Below are 26,610 nucleotides of genomic sequence, written 5' to 3' on the forward strand. Positions count from 1 at the left end.
AAGAAAAAACATTTCATAAGAGTCAGGATAAGAAAATCTATCCCAGAATTGAGCAATCTGATGGATGCATGAACTAATATATTTTGCAGTAACTCTTGTTGTTAATGCTGTTTTTATCTTTTACAAATGGATCCTGACCCATTAATGAGCAATTTTTATTTGTGGCTAGCCATTGGATAAATTAATGGAATGAGGTAGTCCAGGTAAGGTTCTGGACCGGGTATGTTTATGAGGAGATCACAAAGTCTTAGAATTTAGGACTTAGAAAAAGTCCTTAGAATAGTCATTTACACCTGCAAATCCCTTTGCGTCAGCTAGGACATTAGGAAAAGATTCTTCACTGAGAGGGTGGCCAGTTACTGGAACAGCCTCCCTGAGGAAGTGGACACGTTGCCAAGCCTGTCAGAGTTCAAGGAGTGTCGGGATAATATTCTTAGTCATATGGTTTACTTTTAGGTAGTCTTGCAAGGAGCAGGGATTTACGCCTGATGATTCTTTTGGGTCCCTTCAAATTCCAGATATTCTGTGATTCTATGATATTTAATGGTGGTATAGAGATAAGTTGTACAAGATACTCTTGCACTTGTGGAAAATTAAGGGACCTTAAGTGAGTTGGTAATGGAAACATTTTTTTGTGACCTATAGTATTTCCTTTTTAGGTACTCTGTAAAACCAGTGACAGGACTTCTAAACTGTGGACTCAAAGTGGCAGCCAGGGTGCCCAGTGGAACAGAGCAGAAGTATTCTTAGGAATTCGTTCGAATTTTCAGGTGTGTTTTCCTATATTATGTGCTTCCTAGGCAGCTGGCTTTAGGTACTTTTATATTATGCTTGTTTCACAACCTCATTTTCCTTTTTGACCCATGCACATACTGTACCTGCCTTTCTGAATAGCAAAAGTTATCTTTTTGGCTGTCTGATTGGTTATGTGAGCTGGACATGAGCTTTTGGAAATTTCTCACTCCCCTTCAATCTCAGACTGATATACATTTTTAAGATGGAGAATCCCTTCTATCCTTGAATCCAACTCAGGTTGAATTATCCCGTTTCCTTCCCCTTAGTGTGTAGCAGTATTACATCTGGTTTTTGAAAGAAGATTCTTGAGGCTGATGTTCACTTTGAAATACTTGCTGGTTCCTAAGCCTCTCAGAGATACTTAATCATGGGTATGCAATGCTTCGTTATATCCTTATTAAAAAAAAAAAAACAAAACCAACAGACAGACAGGAACTTATTTAAAAATGTGTAACATTCCCTGGTACTTCTGTCTTGGATGGCTTTTAATGAAACTTTAACATTCTTCTTACATTCATGGGAATAACTGATGAATGACTCAGAATTTTTTTTTTTTCATGCTTAATTTGCAGAAGTAGGTGGAATCTTTGCTATTAAATCAGAATGACTGGGGACTAGTATCTGTTTGTGTTGCTTGTTTTCTTGCCCTTTTTTTTTTGTACCTGGTTGATGTTAGAAGATGGTCCTTTGATAACTATAGTGATGGGTCTGTACAAGCAGTAGTACAAGTTTTCATAGCACTGTGCTTTGACACGTAAGAACCGACCACTTAGTCCAAGATTTGCAAGGACCATCATAGTTCCTGTTCTATTCTTGTTGCATGTATAAGCTTTTACTTATCTTAAGAGTGTCTTACTCTAACAGCTCTGTAATTTTTATCAGGTTGTTTTCAGGGCAAAACGTGGTGTCAGTTACATGGGAGACGTGGCAGTGGATGATATCACCTTTGAAGATTGTTCCCCTTTGCTCATCCCAGGCAGACCTTGCAAATCAGAGGAATTCACATGTGCCAACAAGTACTGCATCCCAAAGGATAATCTGTGTGATTTTGTAAATGACTGTGCAGATAACTCAGATGAGAGCCCTACTATTTGCAGTAAGTACGGTAGTTTTTTTTAATATAATTATCATAAATAACTGTGCCTCCTGTGAATTGTTATTACTTGAATACTTTTGACAGCTCATCAGCTAAGAAAGCAAACAAGGAGGCAATAATTTAATTCTATTCCTTGCTTTTAAGGATTTTAAATTACTATTTTTTAATTTGTAATCATATGATAAAAAACAAAGAGTTGTTAGTGAATTTCTTAAAATAACTCAGAAAGCAGATGTCTCTAAAAACAGAATAAAAGTCTCCTGCTTTCCATATGAAAAGAATGTATTAAAGCTGAAAAAACTACTTCAAGCATAATACCTTTGGGATATGAGGGACCTACCTCCTTTGATATTTCAAGGATTGTCTGGTCTTTCAGCAAATCATTTGAATCTGAATACTATACAATTTTGGTTTCACAGGGGATATCGAGAAGAAGCATCTGTAGTATCGGATTCAAAGAATAATGTTTCATATCAAATGGCTTCTCTGGAGAAACAGATCACAATGTATAGTACTAACACTTTATTTTTTCTAGTACAATTGTGGGAAATGCTCACCCAATCAAATCTGCATTGTTTGGTAGTATATGAACAGTTGTCTCATTTTTATTAAGATTGTGAACACAGTTCATCAAGCTCTTAGTGAATACAATTCTACGAAACAAAGGTATGCGCTGATATCTTATGAATCTAAGGCACACAGCAAAGGGACCGTGTTTTGGAAATTATTTTCATACTATTACATTTCTCAGTGATTTCCAAACCAGGAAGGACATGTTACTAAGCTATATGGGGACCAGTTCAGCTCTTCCACAACTAAAAATGACAAGTTTATCAAGTTGGGATTACTTTGTTGAAAAAGATTCTTGTATTTTTGGTCTTTATTTTCTGAAATATTTAAAAGTTGTGTAACCGTGACCTTTTTGAGTTTTCCAGATTGTCTGTATTTCCTATGAAATACCATCAGCCAAGTAAAGACTGAAGTATTAGGGGCAAGATGGTTCAAACAGGCTGATGGGATTTAGCTTTGCAGCCCCCTAAAGCAAATATTTCATTCTCATTCCTCATTGAAAAAGAGATGAACTGAAACAATCCCACAAAGATAATACTATCCTCTAAAGTGCTTTCTTTGCTTGTTATTTTTAAGTTTAAAAAAAAGGTAAAAAATTCTTTTAAAAAAAATAAGAAAAGTGCTTTCCTGACTCTATTTTTTACAGGAAGCTTTACAATCAAGTATTATGGAGCCTTAAGAGCACAGGGGTCATTACTGGGGTGAAACTTCTGTATCAACATGGATTTTTGCCTCAGATAACAAGTTTCATAGTGTCTAATTGTGCTGTAAAATGCTTGGTGACCAATTATGACTTTCTTTTACACTCAAAGTGCTTTATTCAATAGTGTCGGTGTCAGGAATTAGACTAATTTTTGCCTTTTTTTTTTCCTTATATTTTTTCAGTTTTGAAATAGGCATGCTGCATTAAATTTCCACTATATGCTGGAGAATTTGGGGTTTCTTTTAGTGGTGCTGCCTCTGCTTTATATATTTGATAAAGTAGAAATACATAATATAGCACTCACTGAAAATACACCTAACAGGAAAATGCTAGTTCTGTTTTCCCAGCTTTTTCATGAGGCAGGCTGCCTCCAAAAAGAATATAATGATAGGGAACACATACTTCAACTCTTTGTGAAGTTTTTCTTCATTCCTTGTAGCCATCAGAGAAGAGTTCTTTCCTCACTGCTGAACCATATAATGGTAGCTTGAAAACCTCAAACTCAGGAGCCTGGGGAAGGCTTTAGTAGGGCAAAGTGTGATAGATCATAGCACAGGAAACAAGAAATGGGAAGTTTTACCCAGGCGTAGCAATTGTGTTTAAAAAACACGAAAACTGTGCAGCTTCCAGACATCTCCAAAGTACCTCTGAGCAGTAGGCCTTCCTGGATCACTAGCTCTAACTGTAGATGTGGTTTGCTACGTGCACAAAGAGTCACCATATCTTAGTTAATGAAGTCTTTCTGCACCATGTTGAAAGAAAGTAATCCCTAATGTCTTTTATATTCCTGAAACTCTAGAACGTTAATAGGACTTTATCATGTGACAATAACCACCAAGTCTAATTAACAATGGCTAGACAAAACTGGTCCTGTTGAGACATAAACTCTTCCTCATAAAGCTGTTAAATTACTATTGAGAGATCTGTGCCTTGGTTTTGTTTGCTTTGTAGAAGGCTCTTTTTAGCTAGTTGCATGACATTAGTGCCGTAAAATAAGTGAAGTACACATTTTAATAGATATACTGACTTGTCAAATGTTGAGAAATTATTCCACTAAATACTGAATGAGTGATCCATGCTCAGAGTTTTCTTTAAGAATAATGTCGCTAGTACTGTTTTCTTACTACATGAGAACAAAACAAACCACAACAGTGCTGGAGAGGTAACGGGTGATAGCACTCCTTCAACCTTGTTCAGAAACTGCCAGGGTTTGCCTTGTGCTGCTTGAGGTTATCAGAGGAAGGTCTCTGAGGCAGCTCTGGTTAGATTGAGTTGAGCATACCCCTTTGAGGTAGAAATGGTATTTTATGAGATCTAGTAAATTAAATTTTGTGAAAAAGGCTGTGGGGCAGTAGTGTTTTTCCAACCTGAAATATGGATTAGTGCCAGTGCAGGTGGCTGTACTTGGCAGATGTTTGTTTTTATCTGAGCTTGGTTAATTTTTGGTTTAGCTCATCAGTCTGCTTCTGAATCAAATCTCTATTATTCTTATTTATTGCAATTTGGTTTGCATTGTAGAGTGTGCTCAAGCATATGAACTAGGCTGCTTTCATTAGAAAAAAAATTGGAAGATGAGTTCTATAAGGACATCAAATGTATTCTAACCACTAGTGGTCTTTCAGACCCCAGGATCAGTCTACACCACCTCAGTACTCTTTCCTCTGCTGCCCCCTTAAATGTCATCAGGTCCTCAGCTTCAGGCATTTTGCTTTACATATCTGCTCCTATAGCTCTCTACTTCTTGTCATCTAAGCATAGCTATTGGGAATAATATGACTTAAAATAGTTTAAATTTTGCTCAATTTAATTACTTAGTTTATTATAAAGATTCAGTAGAAATTTTGCGATCAATATAATACGATTCATATACCTACTGCTAAGTTTTTTTCTTAAATTATTAAACTCTTATCCAGTAGACTAATTCAGCAGCCCTGTGTCACTGCTCCACAAAGATTAGCTTTGCTTTCATACTTCACTACTAAGAGTTCATAGCTCTTCACAGAAGTGTCTACTACTGAAGATTTAATGTACAAGTGCACAGTCATCTGCTGTAACGTGAGCTTCTAAGCAAGCTGCCTAAATTCCCTATTTCCTCAGTGGAGTCACTCACTTCCAAGCTGAAGTTCCTGTAACTTAAAATTGATTGTTTGAGTTAGATTAGATATATATTTCTATAGATGTGAGTATTTTTCTTTGTTGACTATAGAGATCCTACAAGGACATCTAAATTTAAATTAGCTAACATGCAATATATACAGCATTAGCAGGGATGTGCAATGCCTATGCCTTAAGGTCTTGATTCTTGAAAACATGTCTTTAAAATAAAATGGTCAGCTGCATGCATGAGTTTTATTGACTCAAGATGGAATTTGTAAGTAGTTGAAGTAACTTCTTTAACTAGGACCCTGAAATATTAACTATATTATCATACGGCAAAAGATGGGGAGTGACAAATTATGTGGCCAGTTACATTCATTTGAGGTAAACTACAATCTATGTTTTGCATAAATTATAATAATATCATTTAGAACATTAAGTTTGGGGGGGTTTTAATTGTTGTTTCAGTTGGCATCATATTTGCAGACAAAGGTAAAAGACAGGAAAGCTATTTTGCTAAATAGTCCATATTTTTAAGAAAAATGGACTTCTTTCACGCTTATGACCTCCACAAAGAAAAATACAGGGAAGAATTCTTTCATCTGATTTCAGCCTGAAATTTTAGAGGTAGCTGTCTGTACTGTTTTGGTTCATGTGTAAACTCCATGGATTTTAGTTTCTTGGCCTCATTACTGATGCTTCTGACCAGCTGCCAATTAAATAAAGCTACTTTTAAGTGGATGAACTTTATCAGATCCCAGAAGTGGCTCAGGTTCTGTTTACATTTTACAAGAGAGCTTTTGACATTTCTTATATTGTCAGACCAAATGATCCATACAGTTTCCAAATTTGTCTTTGAAGCACTTTCCTTTCCAGCAATAATTGTAAGAATATTCAGGGCACAGTGGAAAGTCTCTTAAAGGCTCTACTGAGACTCCTGCTTATTTCAGCAAGCTTAGTCTTACTTGGTAATCGTGATAATGAAGTTACAGATGCCTAGAGGAAAAAAAATCTACACAGCTTAAACTTCTGGAGTAATGAAGTTGATTTAACCTTAATTTACATGGACAGTTGACTCACCGTGCTGACTGTTTTGACATTCAAGATCAGAAAATCAGTATAGAGCATGCATGCTGTTCCTTATAAAAATCAACCAAAATTATGACAGCTTTCTTTTTTTTCTAGGCATTAAATACAATTTAAGGAGAAATGTAGATAATCATCTATGTTTGCATATTGGCTAAGAAAATTCTTGTTTGAACTCTTCCGGAAACATGTAAAAGTAAACTAACAATGGGTGTGATTCAGCTCCAAGCTAGCATACCTACTTTTATGTGTTACCTGTATGTGTCTGTATGGATGCTGTGTCTTCATGGTGCTCAATACGTTCATTTGGATGGGTTTCTGTTCCCTAAATATAGGCATTTGTTATCATTTTTACCTGACCTTAACATGTTCCTCCAAAGAGAGGCTAGTTTTCTGCAGATATCTTGGATGCTCTTTGGAGGGCACCAGTTGACCTGTACCTGTAAGACCCTAAAGAGTTCTTCAGCTTGATCTGAAATAGATTGCTATATTTGGTTACTCTTATACAAGGACTCTGTTGACTATAATAATGAGAGCACAGACACTTACCTCATATATATGCAGCTTTATCCTATCGTATTATTGTATCTTAGAACATTATAAATACTCTGTTTAATATTATATGCGGATATTATTTTTAATATTGGAGGTTTTTTAAAATGTATTTGAGTACTAGGTTGGTGTATATGTACTTAATTAACTTCTTGAAAAAACATCTCTTCACATGTGTGCAAATGTCTTTCAGGTACATCTATTGGGCATTGCAATTTTGAGTTTGATCTTTGTGGATGGAAGCAGGATGGAAACGATGATTTTGACTGGAACCTCAGAACTAGCACTACTACAAAAATGGGCACTGGACCAGCAACTGATCATACATTGCAAGAGCCATCTGGTCATTATATTTTTATAAAGCGTTCGTTTCTTCAGCTGCCAGGACAGAAAGCTAGGATTTCTAGTCCTGTCCTAAGCAGAAGGAATAAAAATTGCAAGGTATATGGGGGTGTGGTACTAGCAGGAATGCAGAATTTGATTTTTAGATTCCACCAAGATAATATTCCTAAAACTAATAAAATGATTCCTGATATATTTCTTGACAAAAAACTAAGCATATGGTAGGAGTCAGGTCTTGATCTTATTTCCTTGAAATCATAAGAAAACATGTACCTTGTGGGAGAAGAATAATTTCTGTAAGTAAATAAGTGTTCTGGGAGATTCAGATGAAGTTGGCAGTGAATGCAGTGTCTGATTTAAAATGTGTTCTGTGGCACTTGCCCTAAGTAGCATACAACTACATAATGGTTTGTGATTTTACGGAGAAAATGTGTATGAATACAGTAACAATTGGCTTTCAAAGAGTACAACTGCAAATGCAATGATTCCTGACAGAAGGCTTTGTCACCCACTCTCCTCTAGAAAATGGGGAAAAGTAAGCCATTTTTCCAAAACACTAAATCACATTGTAGTGATTTGAGCTTGATCATTTCTTTGTAAACCTGGATTAAAGAGTTTTCTAGTTTTGATACGTCTCTTGTAGTGTTTTAAGGTAACTTGTAGTTTCATAAGACATCTTTCAGAACACATGTATCAGAATTTGCTACAGGAACAACATACTGAAAAGGTGAATTTTCCAGAAAGTTGAACTATGCATTAATTGAAATGGTATTTTTCCAAATTTTCATAGGCTTTAAGTGTCAAGGCAAAAAAGAGGTGTATCTCAGTTTCTAACATCAGTGTCGAACGCGAAATAGGGGTTTAAACATTAATAGTTGCCAATAATTCTGATTACTTATAAAATTAGTAGTAATGTAAAAATAGTAGTTAGAAATAGAGGAATGAAATATATAGATATATTATTTACATGGAGAGGAATATTGTCCACAAATGAACTTTCTGTGGGAGGAAAAATGGTACTTTTAGTCTTTGGAAAATTAATAAAGGAAAATTTATCAAGACTTTAGAAAATTATTGAGGCAGGAGTGGCTTAAGGATTTCAGGGTAAATTTGGGAATGGACTCCAAGAATTGAAGAAGTGATCTGGGGGAAAACCAAACCAAAACAAAAAAGAATGACCTAGTGAAGTGAAAAATGATGTACTAGTATATAAAGTTATTTTGACATTTGACTTGAGATGCAGGAATTGATCTCTCAAATAGTCAGTTAAGACCCAGAACTTCATTTTAACAAATCAGACAATCCCTAAAACTAATTTACCCCATTCTGTGAGTTATTAGATTTGAAAGGAAGTGTGAATAAATGCAGAGTGGTCTAAGCTGTATGCCCGCCTGGAATCTAGGAGTAAAGAATTTTTGAACAACTTTGAGTAAAAACAACGTTCAGGTTATTAATTTGCTAATTATTTTGCTTTTAACACATGAAGATCTGTCTAACTTGGCAACAGAGATGCTTGTAGGCTATTTAACTTTACCCAGTTAAATAAGATCAAGAGCTCTCTAATGGTCTGACCATAAGATAATCACTTTGCTCTCCAGCGTTTGGAGCATCTCCACTAGTGATGTCATACTTGGAATTCTTACTCCACCTGTTTGTTGGAGAAACTGGTCCAGTAACTTGCCTGAGAGATGATATCAGTGTCTTTACACCTATGGAAGATGTAAAATTTTATCGAGTTTCTGCCTGTAAAATAGGATATGTAATCATTTTACATTAGATTTTTGTCCTCAGTGGTCTCATTTTGCAAGTTCACCTTTATACATCTATCTAAAGACCAGCTCTCTCAAGTGGATAATGTTGGCGAATAGGAGCAATTTTTTAAAAAGCCTTTGAATTGAACTGATTGTGTGATCACTGCACTACGCTCATCAAACGAAGGTTGTCTTAGACTGAAATAGTCCTGAACAGTTTTATTGTATATGCAGATGATGTCTCTGTTCAAAACATCCAGTCATAAGCCTCTAGTTTAGTTTATCTCATACTCGTCACTCATGAGGAAAATCAACCTGAAACTTGGAAAGAGTTCTGCTTATGCTTGAGATTTTTGAGCAGTTCATTTGATTGAAGTTCTTCTGGCTGTTCAAAAACTCCCAAAACTCTTTATAGATAAGAAAGTCAGGAAGCATTAAATATAAATGACTTGATTTTCTGGTCCAAACAAAACTTGGCTAATTTCAATATGTCAGTAGCAAAATCTAATCTAGCCATTACAAAATATCTTCAAAATTTGAGATATTGTCTCATGTTTTCTAAGTTAATTTTCTGTATTGCCTAAAATATATATATTTAAAAAAATTCTGCTCCCATGAGCTTGGAGATGTTTGTTTTTTTTCTTTAGCATTATACTCAAAAACATCTTTTTATCAACATTGTCTGTCTATGAAGAGTAAAACATATATGCAAAGAAATGTAGAATAACTGAGAATGACATTTCCACATCTGAATGTTTATGATGTATCACACATTAAATGCAACGAAATGCTTGAAATGTAACTATTAGATACTATTACTTTAGTTGCAATGAAAATTATTTACAAGAAACAGTGGGTCTATGCACCTTCTACAGCCAAAACTTCTACATCTGTGATATAGGCTGAAACGGTCAGTCCTATTTATGGCATTTTAAGGTGCTTTTTGAAGGTTCCAAACAGTTCTGAAACTTTTATTCAGGCAACTGACCAAAGGAAGTGAAATTTCCAGTAAAAGAAATTATATGAATTTAAAAAATATTTCAAGACCTAGAGCTTCATCTTAGCAGATCAGACAGTCCTTTAAAGTATTTTACTCCTTTCTCTGAGTTATTAGAGAAGCAAGTGTTACATCATATATTACAACAGACTTGATTTGGGATCTTAGGTCCATTCAGATCAACGAAAAAACAAATAGACATCAGCAAGTATAAAGGGAAATGTATCCAAAAAATGATTTGTTTGTATACAAGACTTTCACAAACCAAGCTGCATCTTCAAAAAGAATAGAAATCCAAGGGAAAAAGTTTAAGTAGAGAGAAAGGGAGACTATGCCAAAATAAATCTGGGGGAAAAAAAGGGAGAATTCTGCATCAAAGCATCAGTGATAAATAATTATAATGTCTGGAAATGTCAACCCAGAAGAAAGCCAGGAAATCCATATATACCCCTGTGTAATAATAAAGAAATTCTGTTGAAAATACTTTTAAAAAACCTTAAATACCTTCTTTGGATTAGTATCCACTGCAGGACATTGTCTAGAGATACCAGCCTGAGAGCTGCTCCTTAGAACCAATGCTGAAGCATCATTGTTGCAGGCTATGGTGCCAAAAGAGATGATGTTGGAACAGTCTCAAATTGAGTTGTTATAAGTAACTAAAAGCATACGGCATAAATTCCCTCAGAATCACAATGAAAGAATGAAGTTAAAGAATTTTAATGAAAAATATGAAAGATGTCATTAGAATCAGCAATTCCTTTATGGTATACACGGTAGAAAGAGGAGGGGCTAGTTTTTTGTTTTTGAAAATATTGTATTTTCTGTATATTTTTGATTGTAACCTTCCAAATTTTATTTCAGTATCAGAAAAGTAGTTACAAACAGAACTAGATGTTATAATTCTTTTCATTTTCAATAACTGATGATAAATTCTTCAGGATAGACCTGAAAAGACTGAGTAGCCAACTGATGAATGCCAACATCCAGAGAACCTTGGAGAACTAAGACTAGAGAGCTAGCCTATGCTCTGCTGCAAAGCAAATTAAGTATGGGAATTAATGTTTCACATACGTTGTAATTCAAGCCTGAGAAACACGGTGTTCCAGCCCTGAAAGGTCTTGGATACATGCTTAAAATTAAATATGTACATAGCCATTAACAAGATGACATTACTGCTGTATGATATACCTAGAAATGATGTAACAGAATGGAATGTTGACTTCAATATATAAAATTATTCAGTAAAATTGAGATACTGGTATTGCAAATATATGTGAAGTCCAGAAGGTAATGTTGAGGGACAGGGGTTGTGGGGATATAAATTTCAGTGATCATGAAAGGCAGGCAAATGTACAAAATACAGTCTGGTAGTTTTGAAAAGATCTGTAGCCAATCAGGAGCAGTGTGGTGGGCGGCTCTATGAAAATATGTGCTCAGAATTTAATGACAGTCAGAAAATAAAACAAAATTCATCAGTAGTAAAAAGACATTTATCTTAACAATGTGAAAATCCTTATGTAGTTTAAAGATACAGACATACATTGAATAGAAAAACTTCATTTAAAGAAGGATTTAAAGAGAAACAGAGTAGTTGCAGGATAGGAAATGGGCAAGTGAGTAGAAATATTTCCATACAAGAAAACTGGCTTACAGTAATTATATTTGACTACTTCATTGCACAGGAGGCATTCTGAAAGTGAACACAACAAAACTTCCAAAAGAATTACAACACAAAGCCCTTGATGGCTTTACTAATCAATAATTAGAGAAAATCAATGAGATAGAAATGTGGGTATTTCTAAGAAAAAGTGTATTTATGCAATGTAATAGACTGTAGAAGCCTATGAAATCCTATACTACCAGCTAACACAAATGGACATAGCTTTACGTTTACATGGGTATAATAATATTTGCTATTATGTTTTCATAGCTATAATAAATAAGATAGTTTTCTTTAGGGCTTGTGCTATGCATTAGACTAGGAAGAAATTTGAGCTATAGACAAGTTATTGCATATTATAGCATGGATTGTCTTCTTTCAGAGTCCTACATAATTTTGGGAAATATTCTCATCTTTGACAGAAACAAGATACTGAACTAGATTAAGCATTAATTTGATCAAATACAAGTATTCCTTTGTTGCTCTTGAATTGAAAACAACTGAGAGAGCAGTTAATGGTGATGACTCTTCACAGCAATTTTTTTATCTTCTCTATGTACTTGATCTTACTTTTGTACTTCATAATTTGTTTTCCCCATTTTTACTAAAAAAAAATAATAAAATTAATCACTGTTTTCTAATCCAAGGACCTCTTATGTTTTACTTTATCTATTATTTTACATTTCTGCAGTCCCTGTAGAAGTTTTGCTCCCATATTAGATTAGAGAAGATTATTTTCTAATTACACACTCTATAATCTAGCACAAACACTTTATAACCAGAAAAGTGCTCGGTAAACTGAAGTTACTTCCCATATCATAAGTGGCACTGCTCTGTTCCTCTGTTTCCTTATCAAGTATTTTAATTGTTTTACATTTACATGCAAGAGTTATTCAAAGGGATGCAAGATCAGCTGTCACAGTATTGCAATGCTGGCTTCAAAGTTTGATTTCTGGAAGAGTTAAAAATTTTCACTAGTAAGTCTTTTTGTGTTGTAATGCATTGTAATTAAATCAAAATTTTAAATCAGTAAAATTAAGGACTATTCTAATGGTGCTTGATTTAATAATTAGGGTAAATACAATAGCAGAATGTGTCTGAAGTCACCTGTTGTACACTTGATGCTATTGTTCTTGCTTACAGATACTTTTCTATTACCATATGTATGGAGCTCACATTGGATCGTTGATTGTCTACCAGAGGACTATCGCGAAACATGAAAAAATTCTCCTTAATCTTACTGGAAACCAGGGAAATTTCTGGCAGTTCAAGGCACTGATCCTGGCTGGAGATGAAGATTTCCAAGTTGTCTTTGAAGGGATAGCTGGAAAAGGTCCCAGAGATGGCATAGCACTTGATGACCTCGCATTTTCCAGGGAGTGCTTACCATCCCAGGAGTTTTTACCAGCAGAACCCACAACGCTGCCTCCAACAGGTATGTTCCTGTTATGGACAGTCTATGTAAGTCTGGAAAGAATGAGCAGCAGCATTGCTTTCATTTCTTTGTCTCTCCTTCAAAAGAGAAATAGAATACATATCTTTCTAACGACATGTTGAAACTAACATACTTTCAAGTAGCTTTTTGAAACTCTAATAAAATTATTTTATGAAATAATTGTTTGGGAACTGAGTGAACACTTGTAAGTCTGCAAGACTTATTGTCCAGCCATGTATACTTAGACAATATCCTCCTAATTCAGCGGGATTTATTTATCAATAGTTATAAAATATAGTTAGTGTAAAATGAAGAACTAAGAGTGGGACAGAGCAAATATGGATAGATTGTAAGAAGACCATCAGGCTTTATTACTTTTTTGGTTGGTAGGAATTCCTGCTGATACTGTTTAGGCACCATATCCATCTTCTTCCCATATGGTGTCATGCCAGCATTGGTGCAATTATTTACACCATCCTCACTTACTGCAAAGAGAAATAAGAAAAATTTTACCAAAAATAAAAAGTTCTGATGGGGATGGATCCCAATAACACCAAGGTAAGAGCTGCTCCTGAAAGCACCAATGTTGTTCATTAGCAATATTTGCTTGGACACAAATGGTGAAGGAGATTCTGACAGAACAGGAAAAGTCTCTCTCCTCCATCCTCATTTATCACCAGAGGTACTGAATTGTAAGCTCCCAAAGTGAAATTTAGGAGATGCATTTTGTTCCTGGGCCTATTACAAATTTCCTGAATGGCTGCAGCAAGTCATTTTGTCTTGTTTCTCTGTCTTTCTGATCAATAAAACAAAGGTAATATTTCCCAATGTCAAGGACAACCAGGAGAATGGATCATTAATTTATGTGAGTTGCTTTGCTTTATTACTGCTGCTAATGAGGAGCCTCCCCTTTAGGATATTATTAAGCACTGCTTAGGCACTGAGAAATAACACTGATGAGACTACACCAAACCCAAGAAATCACACTGTACTTTGTGACAAGATAAGCAGGAAAGGTGCAGGCAGTGTTTTCCAGATATATCTCTGATAAGCTGACAGTTACAGTACATAGTATTGACTTCCTGCTTCTGTCAAAACAGTCACGGAAATTTATGGCAAACGGGATTGGTATTTTAAAGTTCAGCTTTATATGAATGTCACCCCAAGAGGAACACTAGCTGAGATTTCTGATTCTTTATTTTTGATAATTTCAGATTCTGTCCTCTTAGTGGTAGATGCAAGTCCCTGTGGCAATGTTAGAAACTTTAAAAGCTTTGGTTTTGATAGTAAAGGATGTTCAAAAACATTTTTATGATGTATGTAATAAAAAAGGTACTAAAATCTCAGGAAAAAAAGCCACCAGAGACTGATTTCTTAGTGTAGCTCATCTAAGATGTACTTTGTGAATTTTGTAGATTCACAACACTTTGAGGTAATGGTCTAAATTCATCCTTATAGTGGACTATTTTTTCTATATCAACAGTTTTCACTTGCCCTGCCTAGGAGTTTACATTAACCACTGAGGGTTCACAGCTGCTACTTAGCAATGGTATCTGGATCTTTGCTTGAAATTTGGGCTTAGAAATGAGAGCAAAATATACTTCTGGCTACAGAAATGTTCTGAACAGTGGCGAAAAAGCCTGCTGGAGGCTGTGAAAAATGCTCTATGACATAACTTTATAAACTAAAGCCAGCTGGAATGACCATGAAGATCAGCTGCAAAAATCTGGACTTCTAGGCTTCTCTGCTTATATGCAGAAGCAAAAGGGAGTTGAACCAAAAGTGAAGCACTTACATTCATTGCTCAATTTTTTTCAAGTTTCTGAGGATGAAAAACATCATGCAGCAGAGATCTGCTCCTTTCTTGTCCCAGCTAGAAAGAATATTTGTTAAGAAAGTTGAAATGCTTTCTCTCTCAGAGATTCGTAGCTCTTGAGGTCTATTCTCATAACATGACAATACAGAATTGATACTGATGCATATTTTTCTAGCTGGTTAATAAGCTTCCTCTGCTATATTTGGATATGCGTTTCCTTTACTCAGGACTTGCAAGGAATGTTTCCTTCATTTTAGGAACTTAAAATAGCTCAGTGAATAGTAACTGTCATAATGTTTTCCTCTCCTTCTCTTTACCCAAATGAAGTTTGGTTATTCAGTGTTTTTTCCTCACAATTTGAAGAACTTACGTTGTGATTTTTACGACATAACAATCTACAATTGGTATTCTGCAAACTGCATAAACCACATTTAAAAAAATCAGACTGATACAGCTCCTTTTCAATGTTTGGTTTTTAAAAATCAGAAATCATTGTAATGCACACATCAAGGGAGGTTCTTCTGAGTCTTATGAATAATAGCAGTGTGTAACACAAATATACTAAGGTGGTCTGTGCTTTTTATTTCTTCACATAGAGTGCTATGACAATGGATATAGTGTAAGGACTAAATAAAATAGAGTTATTAAATGTTCCTGTCTGTGAGAGACACTCTCACTATTCAGAAGAATTGTTCCCTGACTCTATGTAAACTCTTTGAAGCTCTAAACATTAAAAAAAATACATTCCAGGGGGCTTGTTTTTCTCCTAGACAACCATTCAGTAATACTTAAAGGCTGAAATTGAGCACCGGACAAGAGAAAAAATAATTTTGGAATTTAGCATTGTAATTTTCTGTAGACTAACAGCACACAGTAGACTGTCCTCGTGATGCTGCTTAGCAACAACAACGCTGAAGTGGAAAGCCACTGAGAGCCACTTAAAATGCTGCACCTGAGAAACAATAAACATCATTTTAGGCTGACGCTTACCAACTCTTCACTAAATGAATAGCAATGTCTGGGCGAATAGTGGCATAGACAAACTGACCAAAACCCCCATTCCCTGTCACCCTGTGCTGCTGCGGGGGAGGAGGTAGAGAATTTGGGAGTAAAGTTAAGCCAGGGAAGAAGGGAGGGGTGGAGGGAAGGTGTTTTTAAGATTTGGTTTTATTTCTTGTTAACTTACTCTGATTTGATTGGGTTTTTTCCCTAATTAATTTCCCTAAGTGGGAATTTTTTTTTGGGGAATGTTTTGCCCATGACGGTAATTGCTGAGTGATCTCTCCCTGTCCTTATCATGACCTGTGAGGTTGTTGTTATATTTTCTCTCCCCTGTCCAGCTGAGGAGGGGAGTGATAGAGCGGGTTTGGTGGGTACCTGGCATCCAGCCAGGGTCAACCCACCACAGTTTCCTCTGAAATAAATTAGACCTTCCTATGGATGTGTCAAGCTGGCAGGATTGTGTAAGTCGGGTACTGTATTTTTCTTGGGCTTAAGCACTCTTTCTCTCCATTACTTTTCAAAGATTCAGTGACAGTGTTTTCTATATGCTTTTCCTAATAGAAGGGAGTTAACAGTTCTCAAAGTCATGGCCCTTCCAGGAGGCATTCACACCCTCTTCTTCATGTAGCCACCATAACTTCAGAGGGAGTCATACAAACCCCCCAAGAATGTTCGCAGACTAAGATACTGTCTGACTGTGCCCGCAAAATGTGAGACCCTTAGCAAAGTCATATACTTGTATTTTTTTGCAAAAGAGACAACACGGATTTGACAATTTCCATGATCTCTGAATTTCCTCTCTCTCCTTTCCCTCCCTTCCCTCCAGAAGTGTTGTTACTGCCTATAGAAATGGAAGATCCCTACATCAGTTTCTGTTCATGTGTACATACCACTTCTTTGGGAACACAGCAGCTGCCAAGGGCTGCCTGATCAGACTAGCAGGCTACAATGGAGAGCAGTTATTCCCAGCAGCGAGAAAACTGGTGGCTGTTGACTTCAGTTTTGTAGAGAAGACAGTTGTTATTTCCAACAAATTAAAAGAGATTCACTGAAGTGTTACACTTGTCTTTAAGAACATAGGACTATTCACAAGAGATCTCGTCAAGGTCCATTTCACTTGATATCCTGTCTCCAATGCTGTCAATGAGATTCTGAGCAAGAACGAAAAAAACCCAGGCATATATGATGCTTCCTTCTAATGTTCCTAATGTTTCCTTTTCAGAAGACCTTGTGAATCGAATGTAGTTTTGCATGTGTAGTAAATCTTAATGTATTTGCCTTCTATATGGAGTTTAGTTTCTCTGGAAACACACTCAAAAGTTTAGTCCTCTCCTCATTTTTGGCTGCAAGTTGTACAGGTCTGCCACTTGCTAAGAAAGTGACAGTTTTCACCCTATCTCCTATTTGATATCTTTTACTGAAAATGGTGGCGAACAATGACAACCCTACCTACTCTGTGCAATCATCCCTAAGCAACATTACACGTTGAAGGAGTTTCAGCTTATTTCCTATACAGAAATTATTCCATATGTTTTCCCTTCTCTGACTTTTTAAAAAATCTACTATAAACTTTTGAGATTATAAAATCAGGTCTGTGTAGAGTATTTAGGAAATGAGTGAACAGTGGGATGATACCGCAGCAAAATTATTATTTTTCTCTTTGCTCTCTCTCCTGATGAATCCTAATGCCTTATTTGCTTCACCCTTTTTGAACATTGGGCTGATGTGTTCCTGGAGCTATCTTCAGTGCTCTGCTGTGTCACTCTTTAGTAGAGGTATTGATTGGAACTCGTCACCCGTATGTGAAGATTGCGTTCTGTGTAACTCAATTAATATTACATCTCATTGCCAGTCACTCAGGATGTAATTCATTTGTTTCACTGTGGCTGTTTATCACCATTGTAATTGTATAGGATACCTGACACACCTGCTTGGGGCTGACAGCTGTGTTACAGGGACTGTAGGAAAGTCCGATGCCCTGCAGTGCATAACAAGTGGTGGGTTCTGTCAGTTTGAGCAACTTCATTTTAGGAGAAAAACTTTTCCTGTTATTCCTAGTTATTCCTAGCTCATATCATCATCAGAGTTTCCTAACTCGTTGCTTGTGCACTTAACTGGTCTTTTACAAGTAAGCATTAAAGAATACAGCCTTACTATGTTTTTCTGGATGGTTGGTTGGTTTTTTTGTTTGTTTTGATGTTTTGTTTTTTCCAGACTGGTTTTTGAATCATTTTAGCACAAATGTCTAATTCACAAAAAAAAAAAAAAAAGAAAAAAGAAAAAAATGTAGAATTCAGCAACATGCTAAATTTAAAATAAATAAATACAGGCAAAGGAAGAGAATAATCAGGAAATTGGGTGTGCTAATATCTTTTCATTTGAAATCTTAGGCAAAACTTTATAGAGTACTCTAAAGACCAAAGGATATTGTTTATATCACTGTTTCACATACATTTATAAAACATTTATAAAAGTTTATACATTTATAAAAGTTTACAGACATATAAATAGAAATAAACTTCGCAGTTATTCTAACGTATGTAACCACAAGAACAATCACTTTTTACGCTTCAGTGCATTGTGTGGTCACCTACTGAAAAGAGGTGAAAAAAGTCTCACAACTAACTAATCGAATAACAAAACATTTACATCTTCCTTCGAAGCAAACAGCATTGACCGTGGACTGAGAGAACAGAATCTGAAACATAATAAAGCAGACTGTCTAAAGCACTTTAAAACCAGTTCTCGAAAAAAACCCGAACAAACAAAACCCACCAACAACAAACCCCCCAAAAACCAAGCCTATAAATAGTACTCGTAATTTCTGATATGCCACTGAACTTTTGGAAGATACGATATACCTATATAGTTGCCTCAATCACACACAGCAGGTTGTGAAATGTTTTTTTCTTTCTTAATTAGTACCTGAATAGAAATAGGCTCTCAGATGTATCCAAAATGAAATTCCATGCAAATGGCAATTTTCATTTTCACCTATATAATAATATGAAAGAAAACTTCATGATTATAGTCTAGACTTCTAAAAGTAATAAATTGACATGTTTATTTTTTTCTCTCTCCTTTCTGGCACAAGTTACAATTATTCCATATTTTTCAGAAAAATGTTGGAAATACTGTGGAATAAGTAGATTGATTTGGTAGCGGGACATAAAGCTAGTAGTAGTCATACAAACAGGTGACTTAAATTCAACTTGTACATATATTGTCCAGCTGTTATGAAGAAAATTATCCTTTTATTGACAGTGAGGGAGACAAAATATATAACCTGGATTTTCACATTGTTCCTTCTGATTCTATGAAGCTTCCTCCAGCTAAATCCCAAGTCAGAGTAATTATAATCAATGTACTTTACAAATTTAATGGGAATTTGATTCCAGTGTTCTGTTTATCATCTGGTTTTTATGGAGCTATTTGCAATTATATGGGGTTGTAAGAAAAACCTGAAATCTTTTCCAAACAGATGAAGTAGTTTCCATAATTCTACTGCTCAAATTCTGCAGGTTTTTTGATTCTAGATCTTTTCACTAGTTGAATATGTGCTTATATTTGTAGAACAATACCGTTTATGAGCACATATCTTGTTGAACATCATCTGGAGTACTTTATGTAACCAGATAGAAAATGCACAGGCATTTAAAGATGTGTTATCAAAAATTACTTTATTAGCATGATGAAAACTGAGCAATTATTTGCTACAAAACCCAGCTTATTGTATGTGATGAATTTGGGGATGATGCAGTAAGATAAGGTGTTACATTAGAAGAAAATTGATACCGATTTCAGTGAATGAGACTCAGAATATCAATATAATTTCTTTTTTTGTAAGAGTAATCCTAGTTTTCTAGAGTTCTAATAACGTACTTCCATGCTAAGTATGTAATAGGTAACTAGAGAACTGAGTGAAACTGGAAGCTGAAACGCTAGTTTCATACTGTGATAAACAATCATAGAATAAGAACCAAAAAAAATGATTGAAAGATTAGTTTCCGAATCTCCGTGTTAATCCAGTTTGTTTAGCCAAAATATTTTGAGACACAATTATTATTACTATGCATACTTCACATAATTAACTTGTTAGTTAAAGCAGTTTAATTGTAAAGCATTAGTTGTTTTCCTATTCTGTTTCTTTTTGTACTGAATATCATAATTGAAATAACAAGATACGTTATCCTAGGGGGAAGGACAGCAGAGAGACAGGGCGGGAAAAAAAAATCTTTAAAATGTTGTATTCTTCAGTTTTAAATGAAAGAAGGTCATGCAAAACAAATGCTTATCTAGAACAACTCTTGGTGTCTAAATTTGACTGAATAATTTCTCATTTAGCAAATATCTATTTGAATATTTTAAAAACAGAAGTGTGACGTTCATCAATAGAAATGAACTGTGGCTATTTAGTAAGCAATTATTGAGTCAAAATTATCTGTTTCTTGAGATTAAAAGGAACACAACCTGTCCACCAGACCAGGAGTTATATTGGCTGTGTCTCTCCAACGGAGCACACACTTTTGCTTCTCCCTTGCATATCTATGTATATAATCACTTGCAGAGTCCTAGAGCAGATACTGACTTCTAATTCTTAAACTGTTTGAGACGCTAAACTTGGGAAACTTAGCTGAAATATCTCTTCTTGTAATATTTTTACATTATTTCATGCTTCTGCAAAAAAACCCACACACTTAAAGGCTCTGTGCAGGTAGATCATCTGTTCTAAAGAAAGTATTTCCCTACTGAGAAAGTGCAAAACAGCTACACTGGTTCTCTTTCAAGTGACAATATCAACAGCAAGTTATAATTATTCCATGATGATAAACTCAGTCATGATTTTGATCATAAGCTTTTAAGCATACTTATCTCTTATTCATAATTCTTAACAAATATTTTAGTGGGATATATAAAACCTAATTAGGATGATAGATAAGAAGTTACTTAATCTAGTGATCAGGAATAAACAGTAGCTGGCACAGCAAATAAGGATTCATTATCCAAGAGAGAAATTTTATTGTTATTCTTAACTTTTTTTGCAGTAAGATTAAAAATCCTCAAAAAATACTATCTTAAGTGAAAATCTTGCCTCTCTCTTCATACGAGGAAAAGATCCTTTTTTTCAGTAGAGATATTGCTGTTCTGTTGTGCCAGGCAGGGACAGGGATGGATTCATACACACCCTACAACTTACTCCCTTTGGAATCAATTTCCATGAAGAATGGTTATGTGATTCTGTGTAGTGACTCTCAGGAGATGTACAGAATCCAAATGTAAATGCCCAAGAGCATGACTTCTAAGTAGATGCTATACGTTGGTCAAAAAGCTATTCCAGTCATGGAGCTGAAGTAGTAAGTGTGCTATAACTCAGCCCTGCTACAGTTCTTTCCTTCTGTCCCTGAAGAATAACCCAGGACTGAGACTCTGAGTTCTGAGAGAAGAGTTGCCTCTTAGTGGGCATAAGTTCTAGGAGCTGAAATTGCTAATTCAAGAGCTTGGTTAGCCAGACCAGTATTCAGTATTATAGTGCATCCAAAACATGATCTGCTGATTTATGAGCTTGGAAAACTCAGAGATGTATTTTAGATTTTTGGATGCCCAGCTTCAAGTTAGTGAGATCTAGTTTGTCACAAAGCAGAAATGCCACAGGAAAAGTATTTCTCATGATTTTGTAGCAGCCTTAGATACAAAATTATTCTTCTGTATTTTGAAGTTGTCTAGTGCTGTGAGGTTAGATTTCAAAGGAAGGTTGGTTTAAGAAAGTGTTCAGCTTCTATTGGACTTTCAGATGAAGTCTTGGGCCAGGTAATTAGGAGGGTTTTGAGTAGTATTGGGTTTTGGGTTTCAGATCTGTTTGTGCTTTCTTCTGTGTTTTGCTTACTTTCCTTTCCAAGCAGAGGAAAGCTGAATAGCAGAGCTTGCATACAAATCAGTGTACCTGAACTGGTCATGAATAAATTTAGGCTAAATGCTAAAAGGGTCCCTTATCTGAAAACTGAAAAATAGCCTTTCGGTAGCAGTAGTGGAGAAAGTTACAGATTATATTGAAGGCAGAGGAATTGCTTGAGGTTGTCGCTGTCCACAAAAGTGAACTAGACCTAGTGATTTGAGAAATTTCTTTTAAAACTCAGGTTCCTGTGAAGTGGGATAAAACAATTTCATCATGGCTCTTTCCAACCATGAACCTTTCTGCTGTTTCCTTGTTCAGTCACTTGCTAAGCTTGTGTGCTATGATTTACTTACCTCAAAGAGTGGTGCTAAAAATGAACACATACTGAATCGAGGTACGGTTCATAAAGCTATTATTGCTTTACAGAATAAATAATTGTGCAGGATTGGACTAACGTTAAATGAGGATAATCGATAAAAAATTCTTTTGTCTTAATTGCTAATACTGGCTGGAAATAAAATAAGGAACAGAACTACTTCATCACATTAGGAGATATTAACAGTATAAGTGACATTAGAGCATACAGGTTCCAAATGTAATTGTTGTTACTTACAGAATCTCACCTCAAACCACTTATGCTGCCTTATAGGTATATTTTTTTGTTTTTTTCTTTTGTTGTCTGAGAGCAAACATGCCTGTAACACAGAAGAAGGGGGAAAGCTGACCATATTAGAAGCTATGTTTCTTTGAGATACTGAGTGATTAGAAAGTTTGTTGGTATCTTTCCCTTCCATCAAGCAAAGCACATTTTTCATTTTCCTGTTGACCTTTCCAGTGGAATCTCAAAGATGTGTGGAAAGCTGTTCAAGACATCAATAAAATCTTTTAATCATCATGTCCTCTTCAGCTCACTTATAGCATTCTGTCTAATATAGACAGAAAGTTTTGTAATATATGGTAAATACAGTAATCCTGAACCTTATGCCTTCTGAGCAATGAGAGTTGAAGGATTCATAGGGGTCATGAGAATCAATTTAATCAGTTTTGGACTTTTTTAGTTTCTCCTACACCTGACTCTTACTCAAGTATTGCTAAAGAGTTTAAACACAGCTGTGTTTAAATGCTGTAATTGTTTATAGAAATTCTGTGCAAATTACGTTTCTTGCAGCTCTTTCACAATTTCATTCCATCTAAATGTAAGAATATTCTAGAGAGAATATTCCCTTATAATTTACATTTGTATTGTTTAATATTAATACTGATTAATAAGGGAATAGATTGACATTCATAAACAGTAGAGATCCCCAACTGATATAGAAATACATCATTTGTTATCTTCCCCTTTGGATAGTGAACAGTGTTATGCATTTTGAAGCCATTCCTAGACCACCTTGTAGTGTCTCAACTTGTCAAAGTAAATGTCAGCTGAGGTCTTGTGGACATATAATACAATCTCTTAGTGACTATTTTGTACTTTTACTGCTTAAGCCATGTCTTTTTTCATGCCTTTTTTTGTCAGAGAAGGGGGTTCTAAAAGTATTTTGGTTTATACTTACAGCTGTGGAACCAACATTTCTCAAGTTCTGGGCCTCCATGTCCACTGCCTTCTCTCACCTAGGTTAGACCTGACCAGGAGAGTGTCCTGTCCTCTGGTCTCGGAGTCAGGGCTGTGACTGAATGAGAGCTGGTTAGTCAGGCTTTGAGCGGGGTTTGAGGGAAGCGTTTTCCACCTGGCACATTTACTGCGCACAGTCCAGCAGCTCTGGCAAGTTGTACGAAGGGGACTTTACACAGCATTGCAGCTCTGTCTCCTGCTATATGCTTTGGATGACAGCTTGGACTGTGGTGGACAATGTGAAAGGAATAATGGAATAGGCTGCCCAGGGAGGTTGGGGAGTCTTCTTCCCTGGAGCTATTCAAAACCCGCCTGGATGGAGTCCTGTGTGACCTGGTATAGATGAACTTGCTTTAGCAGCGGGGTTGGACTAGATGATATCCAGGTCCCTTCCAACTCCTACCATTCTGTGATTCTGTAATACATGTTCCAGCGCAGCCAGTGAAGATCTCTCCTCCTTCAGCCTGAGTTTCAACATCACTGTCTACCCAGCTTTCCTTTGGTTTCTTTATAGAAATTCCTTTCTGATGTGCCTCAGCTATTCAGAGTTTGTGCACTCCATTTCTCATGCTCAAACTGTGTTTTATGGGTTTCTGCTTTACTTCAATCCATCTTTTAGATTCAATCTGCAAATTTTTCTCCCTTCAGAAATACAGGCAGTTGAAACCACTGACCAGAATCTGCTCTAGGCACCAGGAAATGCAAATGCTGTATCTTCTTCCACCCTTCAGAAAATCTGATAGCAATTAGACCGTTAAACTGGAGGTCACAAGTAGACCACTTTGGGCTCCAATGTAGAGATGTCATCAGTTATGCATCAGTCCAGATTTTGGTGAAAGCGCTATTAACATTTAGCTGCTTAGTCAAGGTGTCAGAGTACAGTTATACAATGCGTTTTAGGTGACCTGTTGAATTGTACTTCTAAATGGCTTCTAAAGGACATGCTACGACTTGAAGTCAAGCCTAGAGACCTTCAGAAGACAGCTTGACTGGCTTCCTTCCAGATCTTCTGGACCAAGATGTTTTCACATGGCACAAGGGTTGTATGGCTGCCACAGAATGGTGGAGAAAGCTGGACATGTAAGACTGAGTTTAAATCTTTTGATCTAAAAATACATACTACTACTAAAAGTCACAAATGGAAGAAAAAAGAAAAGAAAAGAAAAGAAAAAAAATTTTAAAACCTTTGACATTTTTAAGATTGTGGATTTTATACCTAAGGAACATTTCTTCTTTGTCTTTGCTAAGGAGTCCAGGGAGTGAATATTTAGGTTTAATTTCTTTGAGCTGGAACATGGCAAACTAAAATTTCATTTAATTTCATTTTGTTTTATTTAAGAAGAGTAAACCCAGGTGAGTGAATTAAGCTTTTCAGGTTAGTTAGTATTTAGTCTTTCTCACTTAGTAGAGGCATATGATGAATACTACTGTTTCTGAAAAAGGTTTGTTTAAAAACTAGGTGCGGATTCCTTTTTGTCTTAGTATTTCTTTGTTCACCCTCAAGAACATTGGTTCTAAATTTCAGCTTGGCTTTGGAAAGGGAAGATTGTATGTAAGAATTGATATATTATCCATATGACCTGTTACAGCAGTTTCCGTTGCCTGTCCATTTCTATATGTTGGAGACTTTAACCATCTGACTAGCACTGGAAAAATCATTATAACGTGTATTGTATCTTGGTTTGGTTTTCTGTCAAGGAACAAAACAGTCTTAATGTTATTGCAAGAGAAGGAGTATCTGTCCATGTATACAGGCCTAGGTCTCCTCTTATTCACCATGGAGATTTCCCGTCTGAAGAGATTAACTGAAAATTTCCTTTCAAGCTGACCTGCTAGCATGTTTTATAGACTAAATAGGTGTAGAATTACTCAAGCAATATGGGAAAGTAAGCACTATTTCAGTTGCTGACAATATTAGTATAGACCTAGTAAGGCCTTCTCTAGTCAAAACCTGCTTTTTATTTCTTTTGAGTGAATGCACATTCACGTACACCTAAGCACTTGAGTATGAAGCTTTTATTCTTTATAATACCGTTTTTAGAGTTCCCCTGCCCTGCCTATAATATATCAAATAAACTCAGTATGAAGAGGCACTGAGTGCCTATCTTGACTTCAGCTCCCCTTATCCTTCAGAATTTCTATTAACCTTAAGTAGAGCAAGGCACAATTTTAGCGCTCACTGAATGTCTCACAGACCACATATGTCTTAAAGTGTATTGAGTGACTGATAAATAACCATCCTTTCCTAACAAGAAATAATAAAGTACCAGCAAACAGAACAAAGAAGATGCTTCGGTGCTCTGTCATGGATAGAGACAATAACCTTGAATAGTGGTAGGCTGTATGTTTTTGATTCTTTATGGTTCTGAGGGTGAATATTACTGGATCTGATTACTGGAAAAGGATTCTTTTGTGTTTGTGTGTAGAAATGGAGAAGATAAGAAATCAACTGAGGAAGTTTTGGTTGTTGGAGAAGCCTTCATCCATTCTTTGTCACGGGAGAAACTTAGAAGGTTCATAGTTTCTTCTCAAAGTCCCTTTTGCAAATGAACTCAGGCTGTTGTTTTTTAAACTTTTGTTTGCTCAGAATGCAAATCAACGTGTCAAGGTACTTGAGAGGCTTGCAAAACCAAAATTTCAAATGTTTGCACTCAATCTTTGAAAAAACAGACTATTTACAAAAAAAAAAGAGCTAATAGTGTGTAGTAATTTCCAAGTCCTCTTTTTTCCTAACATTTCAACTTCTGGAAGTCTTTAAAAATTCTTGTATTTTCCAAAGATTTGCTTTTGAAATGAGATGCATTTTTCATGTTCCTGTGCTGACAAGTCATTATCACTATGCATCATCAACTGTGGTGAAAGCACTTTGCTCTGTGTCCTTGGGTTATACTGGTGAGATATTAGAGGAAAGATGTTCATGCTAACAACCTTTTTTTTTTTTTTTTTACGACACATACAATTCAGTCATACAGTAATGTCAACTCAGCACAAGAATGATAATGGAGTAATTGTTGCAGGGAACAACTCAGAGATCTAAATCATCTGCAGAGCCCCTATCCCTGGGATGTCAAACTCTTAGCCTGCTAATTAATTACTCTGGCCTCTATATCAGATAATAGTTCTACAGGAAGTCTAGATATGATTTGGGAACAGATACACTTCTAGATATGTGAATGTAAATAAAATATTTGGAAAATATT

At 35.8% G+C, this 26,610-nt stretch overlaps 1 protein-coding gene across 1 annotated transcript in view; it reads left to right on the forward strand.

Annotated features, from left to right (window-relative positions):
- Positions 1-26,610, forward strand: part of MALRD1 (MAM and LDL receptor class A domain containing 1) — a 268,374-nt gene that overhangs the window by 103,880 nt on the left and 137,884 nt on the right. Inside the window, exons 23-26 of the mRNA XM_086467325.1 lie at positions 660-770; positions 1,678-1,891; positions 7,093-7,340; positions 12,793-13,084. Coding sequence (XP_086323451.1) covers positions 660-770; positions 1,678-1,891; positions 7,093-7,340; positions 12,793-13,084 — 865 coding nt within the window. The remainder of the gene's footprint in view (positions 1-659; positions 771-1,677; positions 1,892-7,092; positions 7,341-12,792; positions 13,085-26,610) is intronic.

The sequence above is a fragment of the Leptosomus discolor genome, chromosome 6 (assembly GCF_034619465.1).
Source record: "Leptosomus discolor isolate bLepDis1 chromosome 6, bLepDis1.hap2, whole genome shotgun sequence".
Classification (NCBI taxonomy): domain Eukaryota; kingdom Metazoa; phylum Chordata; class Aves; order Leptosomiformes; family Leptosomidae; genus Leptosomus; species Leptosomus discolor.